General features: G+C 41.8%; 1 protein-coding gene across 1 annotated transcript; it reads right to left on the bottom strand.

Annotated features, from left to right (window-relative positions):
- Positions 1–106: 106 nt before the first annotated feature.
- LOC138827993 (cysteine-rich secretory protein 3-like) lies at positions 107–12,638 on the bottom strand. Its single transcript, XM_070023565.1, has 8 exons — positions 12,617–12,638; positions 7,647–7,720; positions 6,615–6,731; positions 5,702–5,789; positions 3,374–3,519; positions 2,783–2,877; positions 1,832–1,920; positions 107–1,212 (listed from the first exon to the last, which is right to left on the bottom strand). The coding sequence occupies exons 2-8, from the start codon at positions 7,716–7,718 to the stop codon at positions 1,064–1,066; spliced, it is 756 nt and encodes a 251-aa protein (XP_069879666.1). The 5' UTR covers positions 7,719–7,720; positions 12,617–12,638; the 3' UTR covers positions 107–1,063.
- Between the last annotated feature and the right edge of the window lie 12,247 nt (positions 12,639–24,885).

Below are 24,885 nucleotides of genomic sequence, written 5' to 3'. Positions count from 1 at the left end.
GACCAAAACCTTAAATGTTATGAGAATGTATTTCATAAGACATTATAATGTTGTATGGTATAGAAGAACAACTGTCATTTCAAAAAAAATCCTGGGAGAGGATTAATATGTTGCTAAGATTAAATTTTATTTATTCCTAAAAGCCATTGCTTATGTAGTCACACCAAAAAAGAAAGTTATGTTTCATGAATTACACCAAGAGAACAATTAGATTCAAATTGAACAGAAAAAGTTGGCATTTAGATCAGCTGGTTATGATAGCATTTTTCAGATAGCGTTTTCCTTCATACTGTTTTTTTCCTTAGCATTAGTTAGTCTTTGAAAGTGAGTTCCTAACTTCAGGGTAGACACCAAACATGCACACTGACTTCTAATCTCTTGCGGAGGAGAGAATGTATTATATTTTTTGTTTTAAAATAGTTATTGTTTTAAAGAAGATGTATTTAAGAAAAAGTATGTTATGAATGAAAAAGTGATCCTATTGGTCAACTTATGCAGATAAAAAAATCAAATATCTTCATTGTCTTTGGCATGAGAAAGTAAGAGTTACTTTGGTTATAAGTTTCAACATAATGGTAAGGATGAAATCCAGGCTAATGGGTAGGAGAGTGAATTGGCAAAGAACACGTAAAGGGAGTAGAAGTCAACATTTCTTTGCACATACTTAGCTGGGTGGAGTTAGAATGGATGACTGTAGCTTAGGATTTATGGGCAATGATATAATATATTCTGTGATTTTAGTCCCAGTTTTACTGGGGCAATGATTCTATAATTTATAGTATTCACGACCATAGTCATAGAAAAATACAACTTATAGAATCCTCTGTTTGATTCAATTCACATCATAAATGTATACAACAAAGTCCCAGGAGACATACAGGGATTTCATTATTCTTCAATCCTTAGTAGGAAAGTGATTTCTATAAAAAAACAAGAAGGAAATACAGAAGAAAAGGAAAAACTCTTTTTAGTTTTGAGTCAGATTTGCAGGAAACAGGCCTCCAACTTTCCAGGTTGTACGTGTGAAGTCTAAGCAGACGGTGTGATCATCCTCCACAGGGCTCTAGTTGTCTGTGATCGGCGCATTGAAAATTTTGCCAGTACAATAGCAGGAGGCACCACAATTACTTTTGACCATTGGGTTTTCGCAGGTCGCTGTTTGTTTCAAATAGTTGCAGTTAGAGTATTTGTTGTTGTGAGGGCAACTGTTGGCTGAAATACAAACAAATAAACTTGTCACTTCAGGATGATGTTCTTGCTCAGCAATGACACAAACTCAATGTCAATGAGGGGGAGGGGACTGAGAATGGAGGCTGACTTCATTACACCCAGATCACTGTGTCCTGTGGAGCATGGAAGTTCTCCACTGTGTGTGTGTGTGTGTGTGTGTGTGTGTGTGTGTGTGTGTGTGCACGCGCACGCGCACGCATGTGTGTGCGCGCACGCATGTGTGCATGTATGCCAGTCCTGGGGCTTGAACTCGGTGTCAGGGCACTGTCCCTGAGCATTTTTGCTCAAGATTAGTGCTCTACCACTTGAGCCACAGCTCCACTTCTGGCTTTTTGGTGATTAATTGGAGATAAGTGTCTCATGGACTTTCCAGTCTTGGTGGGCTTCTAACCTTGATTCTCAGATCTCAGCCTTCTGTTGGTTAGGATACAGGTGTGAGCCAATGGCACCCAGAAAGTTTTCTATTTTTTAAAAGCAGCACTGAATAAAATATTTACTGAACTTTCTTCTATGTACCTATCTCTTTTCACAGTATTTTCAACAATTGCTGAAAAGAAATGCATTTTTTTTTTATCCCAGTGAGTTATTGTGCCAGACTTACTGCAGAGTCCATCGTCACAGTCATTTGGACAAGCGCCACACGGTTTTCCTTTGTTGTAAGGGGTATATAGTCTATTATTAACATTACCACTGAAATTAGAAAAGTAGGATGTCAGTTTCCTGAAAATACATCTCATCGAATTTACCTCCTAAATTAGTACCCAAACATAGATGGATATCTATTAAATGGTGTAATTATTTCAAATCACCAAGCAATTGTTGCAATGGGGTAACTGGAGTTTCTGTCTCTAGTGGGAAAATTCTTATGTGTCAAAAATGAGTCTAAAAAGAATGGGTAGGTTGTAAACTCAGACATAATTGCTTGAGGATGGGTAGGTTTCTGGCTATCAGTTGAGATCTTAGTAGATAGTTTCTTAAGTGATTTTTGTGGCAAATTTTGAGAAATTAAAACTTAAAGATGTTATCTTTCTATGACTATTTGAAATATATTAGTATTCTTCTAAAATCCATTGAAGTCTAAGATTTAATCATTTTTAAAAGGTACCAACTAATCACTTTTTATAAACAAGAGTAGATACTTTGAGCCAAAGTATGGCTGCAATCACTGTTCTATTCAGGTTCCATTTCTACCCCATTTTCACCCTTAGCCTAGCATAAAACTGTCATTATTTTGGATCTAAACCTATAAAAACTGATCATACATACTGCATGTCCTCCTGGGGTAACCCTGGGTCTAGGGAATGGCTGTGGAGATGGGAAAACACATGATCTTTAGGCACGAGGAAAGAGTTCTGGAAGAATATTATGCTTTGGCAGGAAAAAGTGGTCTTTCTCAAAATTTGGTTAACTATGCCTCAACTAAAGAAAACCATTTATTCCTCTCTTCTTTTCTAAAGTATACTCGGAGCTGGTGGTGGTTGTTATATGATCACTTAATAATATTAAATTTCACTTGGTGTTATTGAAAGCAAACTCTTGCATGGATACTTACGCAGGACAATACTGGCACACCATGAAGACTTTTAAAGATTGTTTAGGGCAGTAGGAAACTCCACACCCAACAAGATGAGATGCGTACCAGACCGTCTACACACCATATGCAAAGACAAGGGTGCGTTAGAGGAGGGAGGTCAGTAGAACAAAGGAAGAACTTCAGCATCAAAAAGGCTGTCACTGGCATTCTCTGGATGGGGGTGTAATATTGAATAAAACTAAAAAGTCTTTAGAGATCTCACAACTCCACATATATTCATTTCTGTGTTTATTTAGCCTATTAAAAATACAGTGTATTTCTTTGCCACTCTCCTACAGATGACTAAAAAGACAGCCTAAATACCCAAGACACTTCTAGATCCACACAAGACGTTCCCCACCCCTGGGATGAGGATCGCACTGCACTCCTGTAATTCCTTCATGCAGAAGACTGGGACAGGCAGATGGAGCCTTGGAGAGCATCATGGGTTATGTAGCGAGATTGTTTTTCAGAAAGAAAATAAGTGTTTGTCAAATTCAAACACTGCACAAGTGCAAGTTTGGAGTTCTCTTCAAGATCACGTAGGGTCGGGGTGTTTCATGTTCTTACCTGAGTGTAATGTCCCACGACAGCATCAGAAGTCTTTGGGCCTACACCAAAGTTCAAGTCAGAGTGCTCATCATACCAGGTTTGGATGGCATGGGACCATGTGGTGACGTGACTTGACATAAAGAGATTCTCGCCACAGCTTATATCTAAGGATGAATGGATGATTCAGGAGGAAGGCAATGGAGAGAGAAAATAGGACCCCTCCTCCGCCACCAACGAAGCCCCTTCTCTGCAGACGCAGTACCATGGTTGCCATGGTTACTGCTGGTTCTTACAACCATAAAGATGAAGCCACAGGTTTTAGGATATGTCTGGCACATGTGGACTGGACGCAACCCTGCAAAGCTGTGCTTAGACTGAGAAGTCTCTATCTTTGTTATCCACTCTCCTTGAACACACTCATCTACATAGCATGTTCTCTATATGTGCCAGAATGTTTGGCTTTGTGTTGTAAATGTAAGGAGTTAGACACCAAATGGTATATTTTGACTCACTTTCTCACCAGTACTCCCCAGAAAACTAACTTCCTGCCTGCCTGCCTGCCTTCCTTCTTCCTTCCTTCCTCCCTTCCTTCCTTCCTTCCTTCCTTCCTTCCTTCCTTCCTTCCTTCCTTCCTTCCTTCCTTCTTCCTTCCTCCCTCCCTCCCTCCCTCTCTCCCTCCCTCCCTCCTAGTCTCCCTCCCTTTTTCTTCCCTTCCTTACCTTCCTCTTTCTCCCTCCCTTCTTTCTTGCCTTCCCTTTCTCCTGTCCTGTTCCCTTCCCCTTTCCCTCCCTCTAGTTTTCCTTCTCTTCCCTCTCTCTCTCTCTTTTTTCTTGCCTCGACTATTGGGCTTTTGAATTCAAGACTTTGAACTTTCTAGGCTGGTATAACCATTGAACCATAACTCCAAATCAAATGAGATTTTCACAGAAATATGAATAGTTAAGATTGTCATTTTGGGTAGACTTTGTAAAACTCTTATAGTTTGTCCTTAAAAACCCCAAGTATTGCCAGGTGCTGGTGGCTCATGCCTGCAATCCTAGCTACTCAGGAGGCTGAAATCTGAGGACTGCAGTTCAAAGCCAGCCTGGACAGGAAAGTATGTGGTACTCTTTATCTCCAATAAACACCAGAAAACTGAAAGTGTCACTGTGGCTCAAGTGGTAAAGTGCTCACCTTGAGCTGAACAGCTGAGGGACAGCGCCCAGGCCTAGAGTTCAAGTCCCACAACCAACAACAACAAAAAACAAATCCACTAGATAAACATAGTATTTTCAAAGTTTAGAAGTGTTGTCTGAATTAGCCAATTAGAATATTACAGGCCAAAGACTTAAAGAAAAGAGTATCTTCCAGCCAAAAGTATTTGAATATTCTTTTCAATACCTACTAATAAAATTTATATTTGAATGGTGAAATGCAATGCTGATATGTCATCTAAAGGGGGTGTAAACTACTCTTAAATAACTTCAAACTGGAAAGGAGCTGAAGCTGTGATTTTTAAAGACAATGCTTTACAACTTTGAAGATTGTAACTCCTCTTCATAATTTCATTGTAATTATGATCATCAAAATGAAGTCCTGCCTTCACAAAAGATGTCATTAATTAATTACAAATTGGCCCTGACTTGATATCATTTTAATAACAGCATTTTGTCTTGTATATATTTTTGCCATTCTTTTTATGTTTCTGAAATGTCAAGATCATGTCTCCTAGGTTATTTTTACTCAGTATATAATTTGTGTTATAAGCAAGAACACACAATACTTGCTGTCATAAAAATTAAGGAAGAGAGAGCTGTGTACACATACCTAACACTTGAGGGGCTAGAATAGGGACATAACCAGGTAGATAGAAGCCTGGGCTACACAGAGACTTTGAGGCCCGTCTGGACCTTACAGTGGAGCCTTCTTTAAAAATGATCCTCAAGAAAATAGTAAAGGTAAATGCTATCATTCAACTTTTTTTTTTCTAATTCAAGAGCAGACACTAAAAAATCATTTCTACAATCCTGATAAAGCACATGAGCCACCACAAAAGCAAATATTCTTAGCAGACAGAAATTCCCTATATTTGTCCCTAATTTCTACTCAGTTCTTCCCCAACAGTTGGTTCTCACTGTGTAAAGGGAGAGGAAGCTATGAAGAGTGAACTGCTGCTGAGCTCCTGGCAGGAGGAGCGATGGATGAGAGTCCCTACGTGAGAGGCCCTTCCACTCCAGAACTGCAAGAAGGAGCCCTCGGGACTCACACACACCGAGACACTTGGCTTGAGAAGACCAGCATGGGAAGGAGGATTAATTTGTAAAGGGTTCTGTCCTCACTGCACTAAGGGCTTACTAATGTACGTACTGGTTCTTCTGAATTCAGGGTCACTGTGTTTGTAGTCACACTTCTCTGCCCAATTTTGGGCATTCTTGGCAGCCTGGGCGCTCCAGCTCTAAAAAATGGAAAGAAATGAAGATTTCCCTTAACCACAATTCAAAACGCAAATGCACATCACCTTCACAGTCAGGGTGAGGGCTTATAAAATGTCTGTGTGGGTGCCTTCTGAATTTTCACCACATCCACATCATACCTACATATCACATACAGTATATATGACACACGATGTATAATAGATAGCATGTGATAGACTTCCCAGATGTGACAATTCTATACATTAGTATGTATAGGTGCTAATATTTATCATTAGAAAATAGGTTTTTATGCTCTGGAGACATGCTGATAGTAGATATACTAGCCCAGGTCACTGACATTTCTAAAATAATTGTTTACTTGACTAAGTACATCTAAATAAAGACATTAAGTACTTATTTCGTTCTAAATATTATTAAACATGTAGCAGTATGGAGGTGTTCTTCACCCTCATGTTAAGATGCTGCCTTCTTAGTTCGCAGTTCCTTTTCTTTTTCTCTGTCTCATGGAATACATTTGGGAAACATGGATTTCCATGATATACGGAGAACAAAGAAGTGGACTGTTGGTTGTGTTTAGTATTGATCCTAGATTGAGACAGACAGAAAGAGCCTAATGAGCAGAAAACACACTGGTCTTTCATTGGATGCCGTAGCATGTGGTTTCCTTTCTGCACCCATGGTGAAATGCCCACAAATTCTCCTGCAAGTTATTTAGCAGTTCTCAGGGGAACTCAAGTCATCCATTCCCAACCACAACACAAGGGCAGAGCCTCCTGAGCCAGCATTTCCAGAGCCCCTGCAGCCCGCCGGCTCGCCCGCTTTGCAGACATGACGGCGTCTCCTACCATCTTCAGCATGTTGCTGGCGCTGGGGGAGACCATTTTCCTCAGTTGGTTGTGTTTATCCACAATCTCCTTCTGGACAGAACTCAGGGTTGTTGACACAGATGCCATATCTTTGTCCTAAAGGGAAAAAGCATCTAAATGTTACGTTTTGTGGGCTTGAAGTTGACATAGAAGAGACGATCACCTGGTTCAAGTGAACAACGCCCATGTTTCAAAAGTGTAAGTTCAGCCAGTGTTATCTGTTGCACGTTGTTCAGGAATCTGACTCAGAACAGGCACGTGATTTTATTCATTGCAGGACACTCCATGTTTCATTTAAGGAGTAGCATGCCACAAAAGCAAGTTTATGGAACATAAGCACACGATGGATCGTATGAAAATGTGTGAAAAGATTCTGTCCATAAAGTAAGTATCAAGCAATAATGAGTCTGGAAAAAAGTGAACTTTAACTGATGTCAATTTCCATGCGTTTTATATAAAGAGCTCTTGCAAATGTCCTCCTAGAAGGATTAGCAAAGGCTCGGAAGAAGGCAAGCCTGCACAGCCAGCCTGTGCTGGGACACACAGCCTTGGTCATCGGGCAGCACAGTGACGAGACACAGTCCCCCTGCGTCCAGCAGGCTGGCTCACAGTATGGCACAGTGAGGCTGATGGGCGCTGGGGAGGGAGGAAAGGAGAATGCTTGCAGATGGCTGGTGCACGTGTGCGTGATGGTAGCTTTTCCCTGGAAAGTGCTGTCTGTTAAACGACCCAGCCATCCCGTTCTGGGGAGCTAACCCAGAGAAACGAACCCGCCAATGAGAGCTATCCATGGGAAAAGACAGTTGTCATATTTGTTTGTTCCTCAGCCATCCTGGAAGCTAAGTAGATCCCGATGAGTGTAGAAATGGTTGATGGTGAGGAACGGTACAGGAGAGTGTAAACTTGATCACCAGCCCATGTGACTGAGAAGAGTAGCTATGGGGTATTACTGAGAAGAAGGATGGGAAATGTGGGACTGCCTGGCCAGGTATTTCACCTTAGCATACCTACCGTACTCCCCACGGCTGGGGAGAATGGACACAGCACAGCGACCAGGAGCAACAGCACCGGGAACGGACCCATGGCTAGGAAGAAAGAACAGAGGGAGCAAAGTCCTCCATTACAATAGGCAGTGCACCGACTTTTGGGTGACATAGGGTGGGGGAAGAAAGGAGATCCACCGTCCCACATTCCTTCCTTCCAGCGTGGCCCTTTTACAATACTGCCTTCAAGTCACGGTAAAATGGGGGTTCATGCATGTCAGTTTATGAGGACAATGTGTCTTGATCCATGTCACCCCTTCCTTCTCCCCCAGCCCTCCCCTTGGTTTTCCTAGTTCCATTTTCTCTTATATACATCGAATGTTCTGACTGTATCATCTGCCTTTCCTCTCTTCATCCATTACCCCCGTCCTCTCGAGCTCACATCCTGACATCTCAAGTTCCAGATTCCTGGTGTTCATTTTGCTTAGGCTGTGAGTTAGTTATTCAAAGGTGTTCTATCAGGGGCTTTCTCTCATGCCTATGCCAAACTTTAGTTCATACCTTGGAGTACAGGTACATATGACCCAGTGTATGTGAATGTGACATGAAGTCTAACGTCCACAAATGAGAGAGAAAAAAAACATGTGTCTCTCAGCAGCAGTATTGTGATCTGAACTCAGGACCCCACGTGCGCCTCCATTCGGAGCGATAATGGAGCACCCCTAGCCTTGGAGCTCACCTGGCTTCCCTTATGACCGGGAGCCCTTCCTCTTTCTCAATCTCTGTCTTATCTTGGTAGCTTCTCTGTGGGTTCTAGGAATGTCTTCTTCACATTGTCCCTTTAGCAGTCCTAACAGCTCCAAGCCAGCTACCATCCCAGGTCTCTACTGTGCCAGGTCTTGCTGCTTATCCTAAGCCCGGCTTCCATCTCTACACCTAGTCCTTATGAACATTTCTCTCTTTTTTTTTTCTTTTTGGTTGGTCATGGGGCTTGAACTCTGGGCCTGGGCGCTGTCCCTCAGCTCTTCAGCTCAAGGTGAGCACTCTACCACTTGAGCCACAGCGCCACTTCCAGTTTTCTAGCGGTTTATTGGAGATAAGAGTCTCATGAACTTTCCTGCCCGGGCTGGCTTTGAACCACGATCCTCAGATCTCAGCCTCCTGAGTAGCTAGGATTACAGGTGTGAGCCACCAGCGCCTGGCCTTATGAACATTTCTTTCAGTGAGAAGTTAGTATGGGCCGTTTCTTTTCTGTCAAGGCTCTGGCATTCTTAGGACCCCGAGTGAATCCTGTAAGGATGTGTTGTTCTCTTACCGTTCCGAACTGCTCTTCTTAATTAGACTTATGCAAGCCTGTGTGTTAAACCACTCACAATCAATCCCTGAATCCTGGACACATTCCCCTCTCACCCTAGCTATCTTAGTATGCTAAATGCAACCACATGGCTTTCCTTACACATTTGATTTCTTATGCTTCCCAGGAGGGTAAAAGCTAGGTTGTAACAGCTTTAGACTTAATTTTTTGTATTGTGTTAGTATATAATGGTAAATTCATTTCATGAACTACAATAGCAAGATAAACGTCTAAGTAAATTAGGATGCATTCTCTTATAAAGGATATTAGATATGAAAGCTACAATGTATTTCTGATCATTTTGACATAAGAAAAATGCCTATGGTTCAAAGTTAAGTTCGAACAAAAACTCTTTATCTGTTATGGAGTGGAACTTCATCTGCGGATAGGCTGACCACTTTGTGTCCGTTTTTGGACCTGAAAAAGAAGGGTTCTAACCCAATAGGACTTATTAAAAACAAAATACCAGTATGTTCTCTCTGCCCTTTTTTTTCCCCATCTCTCTCCTCAAACAAAGCACAGAAAAGAGCAGGAAGGAAGTGCTTGCCAGGAACCGACCCTGCTGGCATTTTGATCTTGAACTCCAACATCCGGAGCTAGGAGAAAACCATGGTCTGCTGCTCAGATCACTGAGAGTTTGATATTTTCTTATGAAGGCCAGAGAAACAAAGGAGCATAGAGTGAGGTTAGGTTATGTTTGAATGAGTTTCAAGTCTCTACCGTGTAGTGATTTCACGAGTGCGCACAGGGTGGATGTGTTAAATGAGGGCCCTGCCAGGGTGGTTTGGCTCTGGCTGCCATCTAGCATCTCGGCTCCAGCAAGCTTTGTTTTCCCTGTGAGTATCAGAGGATAGACGCGCGGTACTGTCTTCAAGGCTGTCTCATCGCTTAGTGGGGTTGGTAACATGGGGGCGTAAGGAGATGAAGAAATGGATGACAGAGTCACCTCCTGGGGTTCTCATGAGTTAAGAGAAAACCAGTAAAAGAAAAATAGTTTAAAACCGTGATTGTTTCCTCTGTGAGCATATTGCTGGTACAAATGCCATCACGTGTGTGGAAGACACTCTCCTCTCCATTTTTGTTCTGTTACAGTTGGGCATCAGATGGCCACCCCAATGCCCGTTTGCTGGGGACAAGGTCCCCAGGGTACAGCAGTTTTGGAGGAGGTGACTGACTACACCATGTGTTTTCTCACACAGCATGATATCCTTGTATAGTAACTGATGAAAGCGTGCTCACAGTAGCCGGGCTCTCCTTGCTTATTTTGTGCCCATATGCTATCAGCAGCAGTGTTGTTTCGGTGGCTGCAGAATTTTTCTAATGAAAGGGAAGCAAAGGTTTCCTTAAGGCAACAATAAGAAGTGAAGCAAATTACTTTTGATGGTATCTCCACAATAGACTCTGCTCTTGCCTGTCTTTCTTGGGAACAGCAAGACTTCTCTCCACTATAAAAATATACACACATACAATCTCACACACGCACTCAAACATGCAGACACAGACAAACACATACACACATATACATGTATACATATACACACATGCCTGCACACACATGTACATGCCTGCACACACACACACACACACACACACACACACACAGATCATGAGAGATACATATTTCCCCAGATTCTCATACTACCTTTTTTGGCTTCAATTCTTTTAAACCTGTATTTCCTTGTATTTCCTTTTTGTTTCTCTGATTCCTTCAACATTCTTTTCCCCCTCCATCCTGATAAATAGAAGTCAAGCATGTACTTTTTAATGCTTGAAAGTAGGCACAACTTTTCCTACCCAATAATTCTCAAGTCCTTGTTTCCTTTATAAAACGGGACTGTTATTATTCCCTACTATGCTTAACCACTTGCTGCTAATCTTCAGGTTTAACTTTGGGGGTGGGGGAGGGATCCAGCATTTGGAGGAGTCAATATGAAGCCAAGAAAGGCAGCCAGTGCTGGTGATTCTGGGTCTGATGCCTGACCCCACTGTTGTCCCTTGGGTGTTGTTTGTAGCTAGAGGGGAGACATCCCGGGAGGGTCTGGATAACCTCAGAAGAAGGTAGCCTGGCCGCCCGGCCTCCGCTCAGTGGGATTGCTGTTCTCAGAAGGGGTTAAAGTAGTCGTCTTAGAGTCTGATGGCAGCGCTGGTGAGTTGGTAGTTACACAGCTGGAGTGGGGCCTGACTGAGGCCTCTGGCTCCGATCCTGGGGTGTGCCCGCTCACACCGCTGTGTTCTCATCGGAGTGAGACGCTATCCTGACTGCCCGCATACCACCACGGCTGAGGACAGCGCCGGGCCTCTGAACGGGGAACACTGTGAGCTAATTCACCTTTTTGTCTTCTTTATAAAGTCACGTTGCCTTCTGTATTGTATTGCAGGCATGCCCAGATCCCAGTGCTGGGTAAAGCCCCTTGCATAAATGAAGTACCCAAAAAAATCCTAACAGCACATAAACCCAACGATTTCAAAAGCACAACCTTCTGGGTCTCTGTGTGTGCGCAGCTGGTAGGTACAGGCTCCAGTTCCTAAGAGGTATGTGCTCACATAAGAAAAATAGGAACCTTAATTAAATGAATGTGAGCATCATTTATAATCCCAGTACAAATTCAGACTGGCCCATGAATAACTAAGTGATCTTTTACTTTAAAATTTTTATTTTTATTTCTTTTTTCGTAGCAGGGATTCGACCCCAGACCGTGGGCACAGCCCAGTGTCCTTCCTCGAGAGCCTTCCTCCAGCCCCCGTCCAACCTCAGAAAAAGTGAATGACCGGGTGCATCTTTGTCTTTCTATAATGGTTATCACGGTGGATTCTGCTTCTCTCATGATTAATGTAATGTTACTCTAGGAACAGACAAATGACACAAACTGTCAGAGGTGACAGAATGTGAGAGAGCAATCCAGGGGGCATCAAAAACTCTGAGCAATGAAGATTACCACATAATATTGGGGAAACTGGCTTGCCAGCTAGAGATACGAATGAGCTAGAACCCAGTTCCTCTAAAACCATCACCTGTTAAATATAGATGAATTAAGCCTATCAGTAGATAAAATAATTTGCACACACAATTCTGTTTTGGGGGAGCGCATCCTTTGCCCTAAGTTAACCCCGTACAGTAATAACATAGATATGCTGATGTGTTTTGTGCCAAGCACTGGGGCACTCCCTGGAAGTCTCATTTAAAACTCATAAAAACCTAGTTATAGATACGGTTACCCCAGTAACAATGAAAAAAAATCTTAGGATCAGAGATTTAATAATGAGTTGCCACGAACGTTTGAGTAGTCAAGTTAATTGATAAGCCCAGTCTGTCTGTCTCCAAAGCCCTCCATTCTGAGAGCAGGGGCTAGAAATTTTGTACCTGAATAGATGGAAAAGGCAATTGCTCCCGTCATTGGCACCCACATGGGATGTATTTGTCATAGGTACAGAGGTATTCCTTACCAATCACAGCGTCAGGAAGTGTCGGCGTCTGTTTTTCTAACTTGGATATAATATCCAGTCATCATTCGGATCGCTCTTCTTTGTTGATACCATTTCAGCATGCTGGCTTTCATAGCTCACATATTAAACACACCCACCGGAATTCTTACCTGAACCTGATTCATGTTGCTAGAAGTTTCTAATACTGTTTCTCAATTTACCTCTGTCTCTGCCACAGTCCAGGAACTGCAGCTGACTCACTGGGAACTTTCAAGAGCGGCTCCTGGGCTGGAAACTAACCAACTCCACTTCTTTTGATCTGCCTTCAGGAGTTTAGACACACAAATAGACGCTCAGGGCGCTGGTATTCACTAGCAGAGGAGCTGACCCTGGCTTCTGGCGGTACTGTCTTCCTGGATGGCATTTATAATGAATACTTTCTGAAAGGAACATCTCCTCTGAGCAGAACAGCTGCTTTTATTTTGATCTGAGGTATTTCTTTTTTGTGTACTAATCAACTCCAGAGGTTTGCCACAAAATATAAAGATCTCAGTGGAAATAGCTATATAAAATATACACAACAGATACTACAGTATATCAAATAGACATAACAGATTGCCCCTATAGATTACCTATATAAACGTAGCTGCCGGAGTAGGTTGTTTTTCGATTGGAAAACAAAGTCATTTTTTTCCCTTTTTTATCATGAACATGTACATGGTGTGAATTATATGTCTAATAAATGCAATTTTAAAATATAATTATCCAAAGATCCTATAATATGTTTGTTTAGACTTGTTTAAACATTTTTAAATGAATAACTTCTCATTTTTTATTCTAGCAATGTACATATGTAAGTATTAGCAAAAATGACTCCCTGTATATAATTATAGTTTTTCAATTTTCTAGTAAAGATAGTTTTATAATTATTTATAGAGCCATATATGTGAAATTCTGTTGCAATGTTAACTTTAGAATTTAAAAGAATTCATACAAATGTCATTTTGGTTTTCCTTTTAAAAATAAGTTTTATTATCTTTCTGTAGTTGTATAAAGGAGGTGCCGTTTAACAAAGCAGTTAATGAATACAGCATACCTTGATCAATGTCACCCCTTTCCACCTTCTTGCCCGTCTGTTCCCTACCTACCCTTTCCCTCACTCTTCTTAATTTTATAGGATTCTTGTTGTAGTAAATGTCATTTTGGATGCAAGTGCTTTTGGTATAGTAGAGCTAAATAAATGTTTGCCCTCTTAGACTCTCAGACTTAAAAGAATATATTAAAATAATTACTTTGGATGAAAATGATCAGGAGAGACTTAAAAATCATAGTCAAATTTCATAGATATATCGTTTTGCTACTGCAGGTTTTTAATGCATAGGCACAATGAAATCCATCCCTTAAAACAAAGGAGCGGTTGCTTACCGTGGTGTCTCTGGGCAGATCAAATGTCTGCTCTCCTGCTGGATGGAGGGAGGAAGGTGGCTGGAGCAGCTCAGGGCTGCATATATATTACTCCTGTTTCCTGCACTGGCAAGATCTGGTCGTGCAAGTCAGGCTTGGTCAACAAGGTCAGAAACAGGATTTGTCATAGCAGTTGGCTCCAATTGCATTGCCAGTCTGATCTGAAATTTTACCATTATCTGGTGACATTCTGTGTGATGATGAATGATAAATGGTTGTGAAACTTGTGTGCTTATGCACACATATTCTTCATGGCTCACCCTTTCCTGTAACTTTTTCCCCATCAAGTGCACCAAAAATTTCTAACCAAGTTACTCTCACTACAACAGCTACATTTTCAGGATTCCTTGTGGAAGAATAAGCTGAGCTTATTGCTTGCACAAATGCTAGCAAATCCAAGGTTTTCTAAAAGAGATTTAAAATGCTAATTTGTCTTGAATTTGGAAAATAACTTGCTGTTTTTACCCTGGTAAAGGTGATACCATTGTGTCTCTAAAGAGCAAATGGCAAAGGATACCAGAGTTCCTTAGCACTGTCTCAATTATCCTATATCGGCTATTTTCTGTGTCTATGAAGCTGAACTGAACAATGAATACATCTCACCATTGAGCTTGAGCATCTCTGGAATAGTCCCAATATTTCTAATATTTCCAGGTTTCTTTTCCATGACAACAAATGGCATTGTCATTTATGGTATCATTATCAATGGTATTAGCTCTAAAACACAGTGATCTCCATACTGTGGTTTTTCTACACAAACACATGTGAGTGACAGGTGGCCCTTTCTAGCCCTGGCAGGCATTGCTGGATGCTCGTTGTACCAAACAGATGCAGTAATGTGTTTATTTTCATCGTTACTCTTTTCTTTATTAGTGTATGTAACAAAAATGTACAACAGGCCAGGTGCCTACTCAAGCCACCTAGCTCTGAGAGGCAGGCATTTAAACACTTGACTCTAAATGTTCTCCGTTAAGGAGTGTATAACGCAGCGTAGATTTTGCCATTAACAACAAAAAATAAACACCAATGATTTTGCTGCCATGACTCTCTGTCGAACCCTGGCATCACCATATTCCACGTACAAGTGAAGCAGAGAGCTCTCAAGAGGAAAAAACACATGCTCAGCACCAGTGGCTCACACCCATAATCCTAGCTACTCAAGAGGCTGAGATATGAGTGTTGTGGTTCAAAGCCACCCTGGGTGGGGAAGTCCATGAGACTCTCAGATGAATCAGAAGCATCATGGAAGTGGAAGTATGGCTTAAGTGGTAGAACACCTGACTTGAGTAAAAATCCCAAAGCAGAGCAACACAGTCCGAATTCAATCCTCAGGAACAATGTGTGCGTGCGCGTGCGCGTGCACACACGCACACACACACACACCACATACATGAGACACCTGGTGGGGGGACACCCTTGGATCTTCCATCTGGACTGCCATGTCTCTGTGGGAGAATGTGTTTCACAGGTAAGGACTCCATCTTCTTCTCTTCCTAGTGATGTCGAATATTAGTAAGACCTTGGGATTTATCCTCTAATGAACGTGTGTTAAATTTCTGCACCAGTGTGCACTGCAAAATTATTTGTCTGTCTATAAATTTTGACATGTGTAAATGGGAATAATATTTTTTCTATGTAATTGTGATTTAAAAAAGTGATAGAAGATGTGTAGGCTCATTGAACCAACCAACATAATGATCCTCCAGGTCTCTCCATTTATTCTTCAAGTGACATAATTTTACTTTTCTTTGTGGCTGTATAACACTTCATTTTCCACAGGTACCACATTTCATTTTTCCATGTTCATAGGATGATGGGCACCCACTTTATGGCAGGAGATGAAATAATTTGTTAGTTCCTATAATAGCAGCATCTCGCAGAACTCTAATAAATATTTGTTTAAAAATGTGTAAGTAAAATGTATGATCACTAGGAGAGGCTGAAACAAAATTCTCCAGGTACTCATTACTTCAAGTCACTCAAATTTTTAATCATTATCACAATATATGACACAGTATGAAAATGCATTAGAAAGAACATTGTATTTTCAAAAACTTAAGAAAAATTTAAATTTAACAGAATACTTTGGGGGTATTATTTTTAGTGTGTTTTGTATATTTTCTTTTACATTTTTTTTTTCATCCCAAAGTGGAATTCACACTTTGTCTACAAAATGAACCCCAGCAACACTACATGATGTATTTGAAGACTAACAGACAACATTTTGAAAACTGCCTACCACTGAGTGATTCTAGAAATGTGTGTGCTTTGAGGAAGAATGACAGCTACCCAGTATATCCAGTACTGGTGGGGCCTGAGAAGGATTTGTCCCTGACAGAACTCACAGGAAGGCATGGATGTAGGGCTTGTTAAGAAGAAACAATGCTTTTCTTATGCTGTGTATAGAGTGCATCTACTATCAATAGTGTCTTGTTAGAAAATGAGCGTGACATTTCACTCCTCATCCCCTGGGAACTACTCATCTGCAGTTACCCTCTGTTCCCTCTGCTTCCAGCCTCCAGGGATTCAGCCAAAAACCTGTGGACTGACGTCCAGCCTCCACAAACATGAAGGAGAATAAATCTTACCAGGTTCCACTCTTCTTTTCAAGCAACACAATGTGTGGACTTGGTAAAGAACAGATCCTACAGGTGGTGAAGCCCATGAAGCTACTTTATTGAGCAACAGTAACCATCACTAATAATTGCATTTGGATGTGTGTATGTGTAATTAACAAAGATTAAATCTCCACTGTCGAAGAAAAACTATGAGGAAGGAAGATGTATCTTTTGTTGCTTGAGCAAGAAGTTTATTGGTTTTAAATCCCTTGAGCAATTAAGCCATGATCAGTGTGGTTTACAATGATGTATTTTACCTCTGACAATTAAACTATGAAAGGTTTACATAGAAGTAAAGCATGCAAAAATCAGAGGTTAACGATGCGCGATTTGTAAATGACCTTTCAAGCAGTGGTCTGGCAGGAATAGTGGCAAGGTTTTCCAATGAGTTTAACTGCTTGGATTAATGTTATCGTCCTTACTACTAAATTTAAATTTATTAATGCAGTCTTTGATTTTTGATTCATGTTACCTAAAGAGAAATATTCTATATCTATATCTTTAACCAGGAAATTGCATTATATGCCATATTATGAACTATTTGCTTGAATAATGAGAATTGGTTCTAAATCATTGTTTTGTCCTTACTCAATATTTCCAATTTTTTTGGGGGGGTCCAGTTGTGGGGCCTGAACTCTGGGCCTGGGCGCTGTCCCTCAGCTCTTCAGCTCAAGGCTAGCGCTCTACCACCTGAGCCACAGCGCCACTTCCGGCTTTTTTCTTTTTGCTTATGTGGTGCTGAGGAATCGAACCCAGGGCCTCACACATGCAAGGCAAGTGCTCTACCACTGAGCCACCATATATAATATATAGTGTGTATATATATATATATATATATATACACAAAATGAAAACATATATGGTGAAAACATATATATATATATATATACATATATATGCATGTCTGTTACCATTCTCAACTTTTATCTTTGTAGCATGTTTAACTCCTGACTACTTGATTTTCTTTCTTTCTTTCTTTTTGCTTTTTTTATTGTGAAAATACTGTACAGCGGGGTTACAATTACATGGGCAAGATAATGAGTACATTTCTTATCAAGCATTGCAGCCTCCTCCTTTGTTTCCCCTTCCCATCCCTTCCCATCCTCTCCGTGTCCCCCCCACCTAATCCTCCCCCCCCAGCCACCCCCACCAAAGATGTAAAGTTCATTTTTGACATAACATCTTGTACATCTCATTGTTGCAATGGGTCCACCTGTATCCCTATTTAAACAATTTGTTTTTCCCCTTCCCCTCCACAAATCTGACTACTTGATTTTCCTAAACTAAAATTATTGTCTTTGATCAGCAGTATTTCTTCCGAGTGTTATGAGAGATACCCACATAAATGAAAATCTGTATATATGTCATTTTCATACATTTATGTTCTTCATGACTATAATTCCACAAAGAAATTCAAATATCAAATTAGAATGAGCATTGTATTGAAAAGTCTGAGGACTCTTAGGCCCTGATGTGCCGTTGAACTTTCCTTTCTTCAGTATTGGGGTCTGAACTTGGGGCCTGGTACTTGCTGGGTATGTGTGCACACTCCGCAAGTCCTCAGCCCTTGGTTTGTGCTGGCTGTGTTTGAGATGGTCTCACTTCCTGCTTGGGTACACAGGTGGCTTGAGATGCATTTGCCTTACACTTCTTGCTGTCGTTGGAATATATGGGCCCCTGCATGAAGTTTCCATGGAGAGGGAGAACTGAGGATGTTTTCCCCTGGACTGGCCTCTAACTGTGATCCTCCTATTTTCACCTTCTGAGTAGCAGGGATCTCAGACAAACGCTATCACGATGGCTTATTTGTTGAGCTAAAGTCTTATGAAACATTTTCCCAGGCTGACCTTGAACTCCAGTCCTCCAGATCTACACCTCCTGATGGTTGGGATTACAGATATGCACCACTGTGGCCATTCCCCACTCCTTTCAATTCTTCATAATTTATACCTGATCAGTATGTTTCAGGTCATAGTTACCTCTGGGTTGTTAAACTATAGTTTCATTAGTATACCTCCCTCACCCTAGAGCTTCTTTTGGATCCAATATGCGTATGGTTGATGCTAAAGTAAGAACTTCAGATCTCTATCTGTGGGCATGTTACCAGACACCAGTACAGATATTTCGATTATTATCATTTATTGTCATTAATTTAAATGACATACAAGTAGACCATGGTAGAAATATGATGGTGTAATTATTTCTGTTAATTTGCTGAGTATTCATCCACAGTATTTCTCTATCTTTATGTAGGAAATTATGCTTAATATCTCAGATAAAAATATTGTAAATCAGATAAACCACTTATTTTTAGCAAGTGATTCCTATCTGCTAGAAGATTTTGAGGAAGACAGAGGTGCTGATGTTGAAAAGCATGGGAAATATTACTATGCACAGGAAGAGGAAGAGAGCAGGAGGTAGGGGAGGAAATAGCTTATCCATTTTCCATTCTTCCGAGCTTTTATACTCACATGGCTGAGAACTTCTTTTAGCAGAAATTCGTGGGTAGGACTTTCAGAGTTATAATTCTGGGCACCAGTGGCTCACACCTGTAATCCTGACTACTCAGGAGGCTGAGATCTGAAGGTCATGGTTCAAAGCCAACCCAGGCAGGAATATCCATGAAACACATTTCCAACTTACCCACTAAAGGCTGGAAATGGAGCCATGGCTAAGTGGTAGAATGCCATTCTTATGTGGCAAAAGCCAAGGGACAGCACCTAGGGCCCTGATTTCAGGTCTCAGAAAATAGCACCTTAAAAAAAATGAGTTGTAACATGAAGAGACCTCTTGTTTACTCTGTCAGTTGTGCCTGAGAAGTTCAATTCTCTGTCCCTACCCTATTTCTCTTTTTTTGTTTTCAGATTCAATTAACTGCTCATCATCCCAATTGGAATCTCAGGTTAGGATAGGGAGTGTTAGGCTGAGGGCAGCAAGATTTCCATGTTTCCGTTTTGGGGTGTGAACTCAAGGCCTTGCAGTTGTTAGGCGGGTGCTCTGCCACTGAACTGCGCCTCCCGTGTTACTTGCTTTTCTTGTGTCTCAAATACAGTCTTTCCCCCATCCCCTGTGCATTCTTGTGTCCTGATCCTCCTGTGGAGCTAGATAGAATGCCAGGCTCCCACAACTCATCTCCGCTTTTTTATTGGCTGAGATGCTTTTGGTGCATCTTGGGTCACCATCATCCTTCTCTCTGCTTCCCACGTAGGGAGGGTTCCAGGCAGGACCCACTACAGCCGGGAAGATGCGAATTTTCAGGGGCCTCCTCGATGGTATTTCAAGCTCGGAGGCTCTCCGCGGAACAGCAGAGCAAGCTCTGTGGATTGAGTCAATGCACCCTCACCCTCCTGCTCTCCTGTGTCAACCCCTGGTCGGATGTCTACACCTTTGGAAATACCACTGTGTGCCTTTCCCACTTGTATTCACATTCTACGCTCACAGCCCCCTACTCTCTCCCTGTTGCGGTTCCCTTGCCCTACTCCAGAGTTGCCCCGGCCTCTGTCCTTGGACTCGTGCGGGCCAGCTCTCCTCTGACAATGGGCGATGTGAAGACTGGCTGAGCAGTACCTTTCTGGACCCAGCTCTAACAGTCTAACACCAGGACTGGCGTTGAACTGCCATGTAGTACTTTGTTTTCTGCATGGAGAATAACGTTCCTCGCTGATGCAAGGAAACACTCCAGGTCTGGCTCTTTTCCGTCTTATCCACACCGTGGTCCATGCCTGTTCCATCTCCTCCAGTGCTTTTCCACCTGGACTCCACTTTGCCCTCCCTTTTGTGCTCCTAAACTCCTGTTTTAAAGTCTGTAGCAGCCTAATAGATCTTTTGTTCATGGAAGGCTGGCACACTTTCCCTAAACTGACATTTTTCTCTTGCACTGTCTCTGGTCCCCAAAGGGTGACGTGTGATTGTATGCTGGTCCCCTCAGAGGCGGGAGTGTCTTCCCCCATGCCCCCAGCCCCCTGTCTCTTCTGATACATGCATGCCCAGTCTCCAGTGTCTTTCTGAATGTAGGTGGGTACAATGAATGTTCATTTCATGTTTCTAAGTAACAAAAATAACTGGTTAAAATGGATCATAAGTGTGACACCTTCTGTGGAAAGCAATAATAGGCCTGGTAGAATGGAGAGGAGATGGAACCACATGGGGGGCAAAAGGTAGGTCAGTAATAATAGCAGAACTCAGGGAGGGCGAGGAGCGCACTGGCTACAGGGGAGTGACCGTATTTGAACAGTAAGTAGGTGAGCTAGAAGGAAGAGAGCCATTCTTAGAGCTTTTTCCCTTCTTCTATGCCAGTATGAAAATTTACAGCCGTAGTTCTGGAACCCGTAAATCCCTGGTTTTATGTGTCCACAATAACCTTGGGTTTGTAACAATTGATAGTTTGTTCTCCTGGGCCCCCTTCCAACTCCATACACTATCACCAGCTACACCGCAGAAGGAGGCCGCATCTCCACACTGAGCGCTCATTGTTCCCACGCTTCCTTGGGTTCTTCTCGTTCTGCTCTCAAAGGTCAGCAGGTGGTGGCTTTGGCCTTCTAATTCATTCTCTGAAATAGGTATCTCCTTGCCAAATGTTAACTCCCTTCAGATGTACCTCCCAGGAGGAAAGCCCATGGGAGGTTTACCTGAATGTTCCTATACTTGGCTCTGGTCACTTCGACCTGTGACCTGAAAAGAAAAAGCTTAATATTTCACTGGGGTCCACAAGGTGACAGATGACTAAAGATAATCTGGTTACGACAGCCATGAGACCGTCAGCCTTTCTGCAACTTGGCATCTCGTGGGCTTCGAGATAAAGCTGTGAATGGAGCTGCAGTTGTCTATTACAGCATCATTAAAGTGAATAGTTATCTCTGTAATATTCTTAGCCAGAGAAAAGTCATGCCTTCTCCCAGTTACTAAGTTCTAGCATGGGATTTTGTTACGTAATTCCAAGCCACAATAAAATTACAGCAACCCCTTCTTATGTCATTGTAATCTTCAGCCAAAAGTTTGTGCAAAGTGCTTGTGGTTAGAAGAGCAATGGTGTTTCTATTTTCCACAGGTTAGCAAGTCCCTCATTACTCTGACACAATAGCTGGGAAGAACACTGTAGAGGAGAAAGGGCTTATTGTGGCCCCGTCGAAGAAGTGCAGTGTGTGATTGGTTGGCCATGTTGTTTCTAGGCTGCAGTGAGCAGAGACACATGGTAGGAGGATGGCCAGAGAAAAGTTGCCCATCTTACGTGGGAAGCAGTAATGACGCACGCCTGCACTACACTGGGCTCCTTCTTCTTTTCAGGGCCCAAACATAATGGAAGGTGCTGTCTGCATGCAGGATGGGTCTTCCTACCCGTAACCAATTCTCTCTTGAGACACCCTCACAGCCAGGGCTAGAAAGAGCTTTACGAGGCTGACATGTGCCGTCTCTCAGTCCAATCAAGTTGACAGTCAACGAATCATCAGAGCTCTTCATATGAATTTGTTGAATAAATGACTGCACGAGTCTGACATAGATACCAGATGTGAGGGAATGGAGCGATGCTGGGGGTACTCAGATGGTGTGTGAGGGTTAACAGAAAGACCAGAAGTAGATACTAGTAGTGTTTGCTCAGCACCTTCCAGTTCACAAACTCACTTGAAGCACGGAATCCATTTGATGACTGTTAGGAAGCGCTTGTCACTGTATGCATTCTCCAAGCTTTGAAATGCTCATATGTCAAGGTCATGCAGAGGAAATCACAACTATTTTCTCATCCCTAAATTTAAACTTTTGTCTTCTGTGCTAGCTTGGAGTTCCCTGACTGAAATTTGTCGTACTTAATATGACATGGTGTCTCTCATTCTTATCAAAGTCTTCCCTTCTTAGCACAAAATCCTTAATGACTCCTTTTGTTTTGGAAATAAATCTAAGGGTAACATCCTTCATCTCCTGCAGAGGGTGCAAAATCTAGAGAAAATACTTTTGTGGGGTCACTTTCTATTGACAAACAGGGCAACAGGAATGGACCCTCTAGAGCCCACTATTATTTGATTCTATAAATGCACACGCGCGCGCGCATGCACACACACACACACACACACACACACACACACACACACACACACACACACACACACACACACAAAGCGATCTGTTACGCATTCACCAGTCAGCCCATCCAGAATTGAGCACCGGCGGTACATCACAGGGTTAATCGCAGTGCTCTGGGACATTTAGACCCCTGAGAACACTAGGGAGTTGAAGAGCGGCTCATGGGGAGAAGCAGATGCTGAGCTCACACAATCTCTGGTCTCAGTTGAGTGCACAGTCTACTTCAGCAACAGAAAGGGCTCTGAGTTATGCTCGAGGAAGTCAGTTCAAAGAACAAGAGCCCCAGCCACTCAGCTACAGAACAGGATCTCCGCTTGACTACTGCTCAAGACAATATTGAACATACATTATATCAAAAGATTGATATCAGCAGCGCCCAAGCATAATATAACAGGGAACAAAAAGGACTTCATGATAGATCACATCATTTCACGTATTAACGTGAGACACTTTTAGAAGCTGTCAGAAGCTTCTAAACCCTTTTCATGAACCCCTGTATATTTAAGAGAACAAGAACGTCATGAGCCATTTGGTTCAAATGTAAAGGAAGGCAATACAGCTACCCCAGAACAAACAGGATTAGCAAAGTTACAAGGCAGAGAGGCTGGTACGTGATAACAGCAAGAGGGAAATGGCTCCTAATGAATTGGGAATTGTGGGACCGAGTGGATATAAACTTTGACTCAATGAAAAAATAAAGAACTGGGAAATGATTGCTCTTTGCAAATGTATTGGTAGACAGATTCTTTGTGCTAAGATCTGGGTGTCAGGAAACCATTTAGTTTCTGAGTGATTTCTCCCAAAACTCCTGAGGCCTGGACTTACTGGAGCATGCTGGTCTTCATGCTCATCCCTCCCTTTAGGTTTCTCCCTAACACCCCACAAATGGGGCAAAAGCCTCATTGTGGATGACCTCCAATGTCTGGCACGTACTGAGGAAACCTTTAGGCTTGACTATTTAAAATACCTTGGGAAACAATGTTCTACAAGATGCGATAAGAAACATAGAGTGTATTTAAAATAAACAGAGCAACTTGTTGGCTCTAGAATAATAGCATAATATCACTATTGAAAGCACTACACAAGTAAGATTGAAAAGATCCTTAATTCCAGAGCGTGTACCTGTGGTGTACGCTAAGGACATGGGAAGGTAGAAGACTCAAGAGTTGAGTTACTAAGTAGTGTGGAAAATTACAATTGCCTCCCCATTTTCGTAGTATGTCCTTCATGCATGGCAGAGTCAGAATTTCAGTATAAATACAACTGACTTGGTATTCTAACTGAACTTAACTGGAATTATTAACTCTAATAATTAGCTCTAATTATTAGCATGTTGTTAATACATAGTTTTCATTGCATGTTTGAAAAAGAAGGCACATTACTTTTATTATTAGTAAACAATGTTTATGTTTGTAAAGATTTTTTTTACCCAAAAGAAATGAGAACCATTGAGTAAGTGCAACATAGAAATCAGGATTTTTTTTATTGTAAGAGTAGGATTGTCTTCCTGACACAGATATCTGTGATTATTGAGTGATCATAGTTTCTTTGAACTCTAGTTATTGAAAAATCCATAGGAGGCTGGCGCCTTTACCCTTAGCTACGCAGAAGGCTGATATCCAAAGCCAGTTTGGTTTGAAGCCAGCCAGCCAGCCAAGGCAAAAAAGTCGGTGAGGTTCTAATCTCTGATTCTGCCATGCATGAAGGACAGACTAAAAAAATGGAGAAGCAATTGTAATTTTCCACACTACTAATTCTACTCTTGAGTCTTCTACCTTTCCAGGTCATTAGTGTATGCTGTAGGTACACTCTTTGCAATTAAGGATCCTTTTCAATCTTGTGTGGTACTTTCAATAGTGTATTACGCTATTATTCTACATATACTGAATAACACACACACATACACATACACTACCATTGCAATATAAGGGACCTGTCACCATATAAAAAATAATCACTAGACATCATTAGACAGGTGAGATTGCTCACACTTGTAATCCTAGCTACTGAGGACTGAAATATGAGGATTTTAGTTTGAAGTCAACCTGGGAAGGAAAGTCTATGAGAGTCTTATCTCCAATTAACTACCCAAAGATCTGGAAGTGGGGCTGCAGCTCAAATGCTCAGGTTCAGTGTCCAGGCCCTGAGTTCAAGCCCCAAGACTCACACACTCACACACAGACACAGACACACACACATGAAACAATTACTACAATGAGTCTTCATTACTGTAAGAACTGTCTCCAAAATATAACATTATGATACCTCCTAGTCATTCTTTACTCAAATATTAAGAAGTGGAAATTTATGTGCTGATTTTTATTAGTCATATC

Source organism: Dipodomys merriami, unplaced genomic scaffold (assembly GCF_024711535.1).
Source record: "Dipodomys merriami isolate MVZ:Mamm:240054 unplaced genomic scaffold, mDipMer1.0.p SCAF_16, whole genome shotgun sequence".
Classification (NCBI taxonomy): Eukaryota; Metazoa; Chordata; class Mammalia; order Rodentia; family Heteromyidae; genus Dipodomys; species Dipodomys merriami.
Note: the sequence above shows the minus strand (reverse complement) of the source record. Positions and strands in the feature narration are given on the sequence as shown.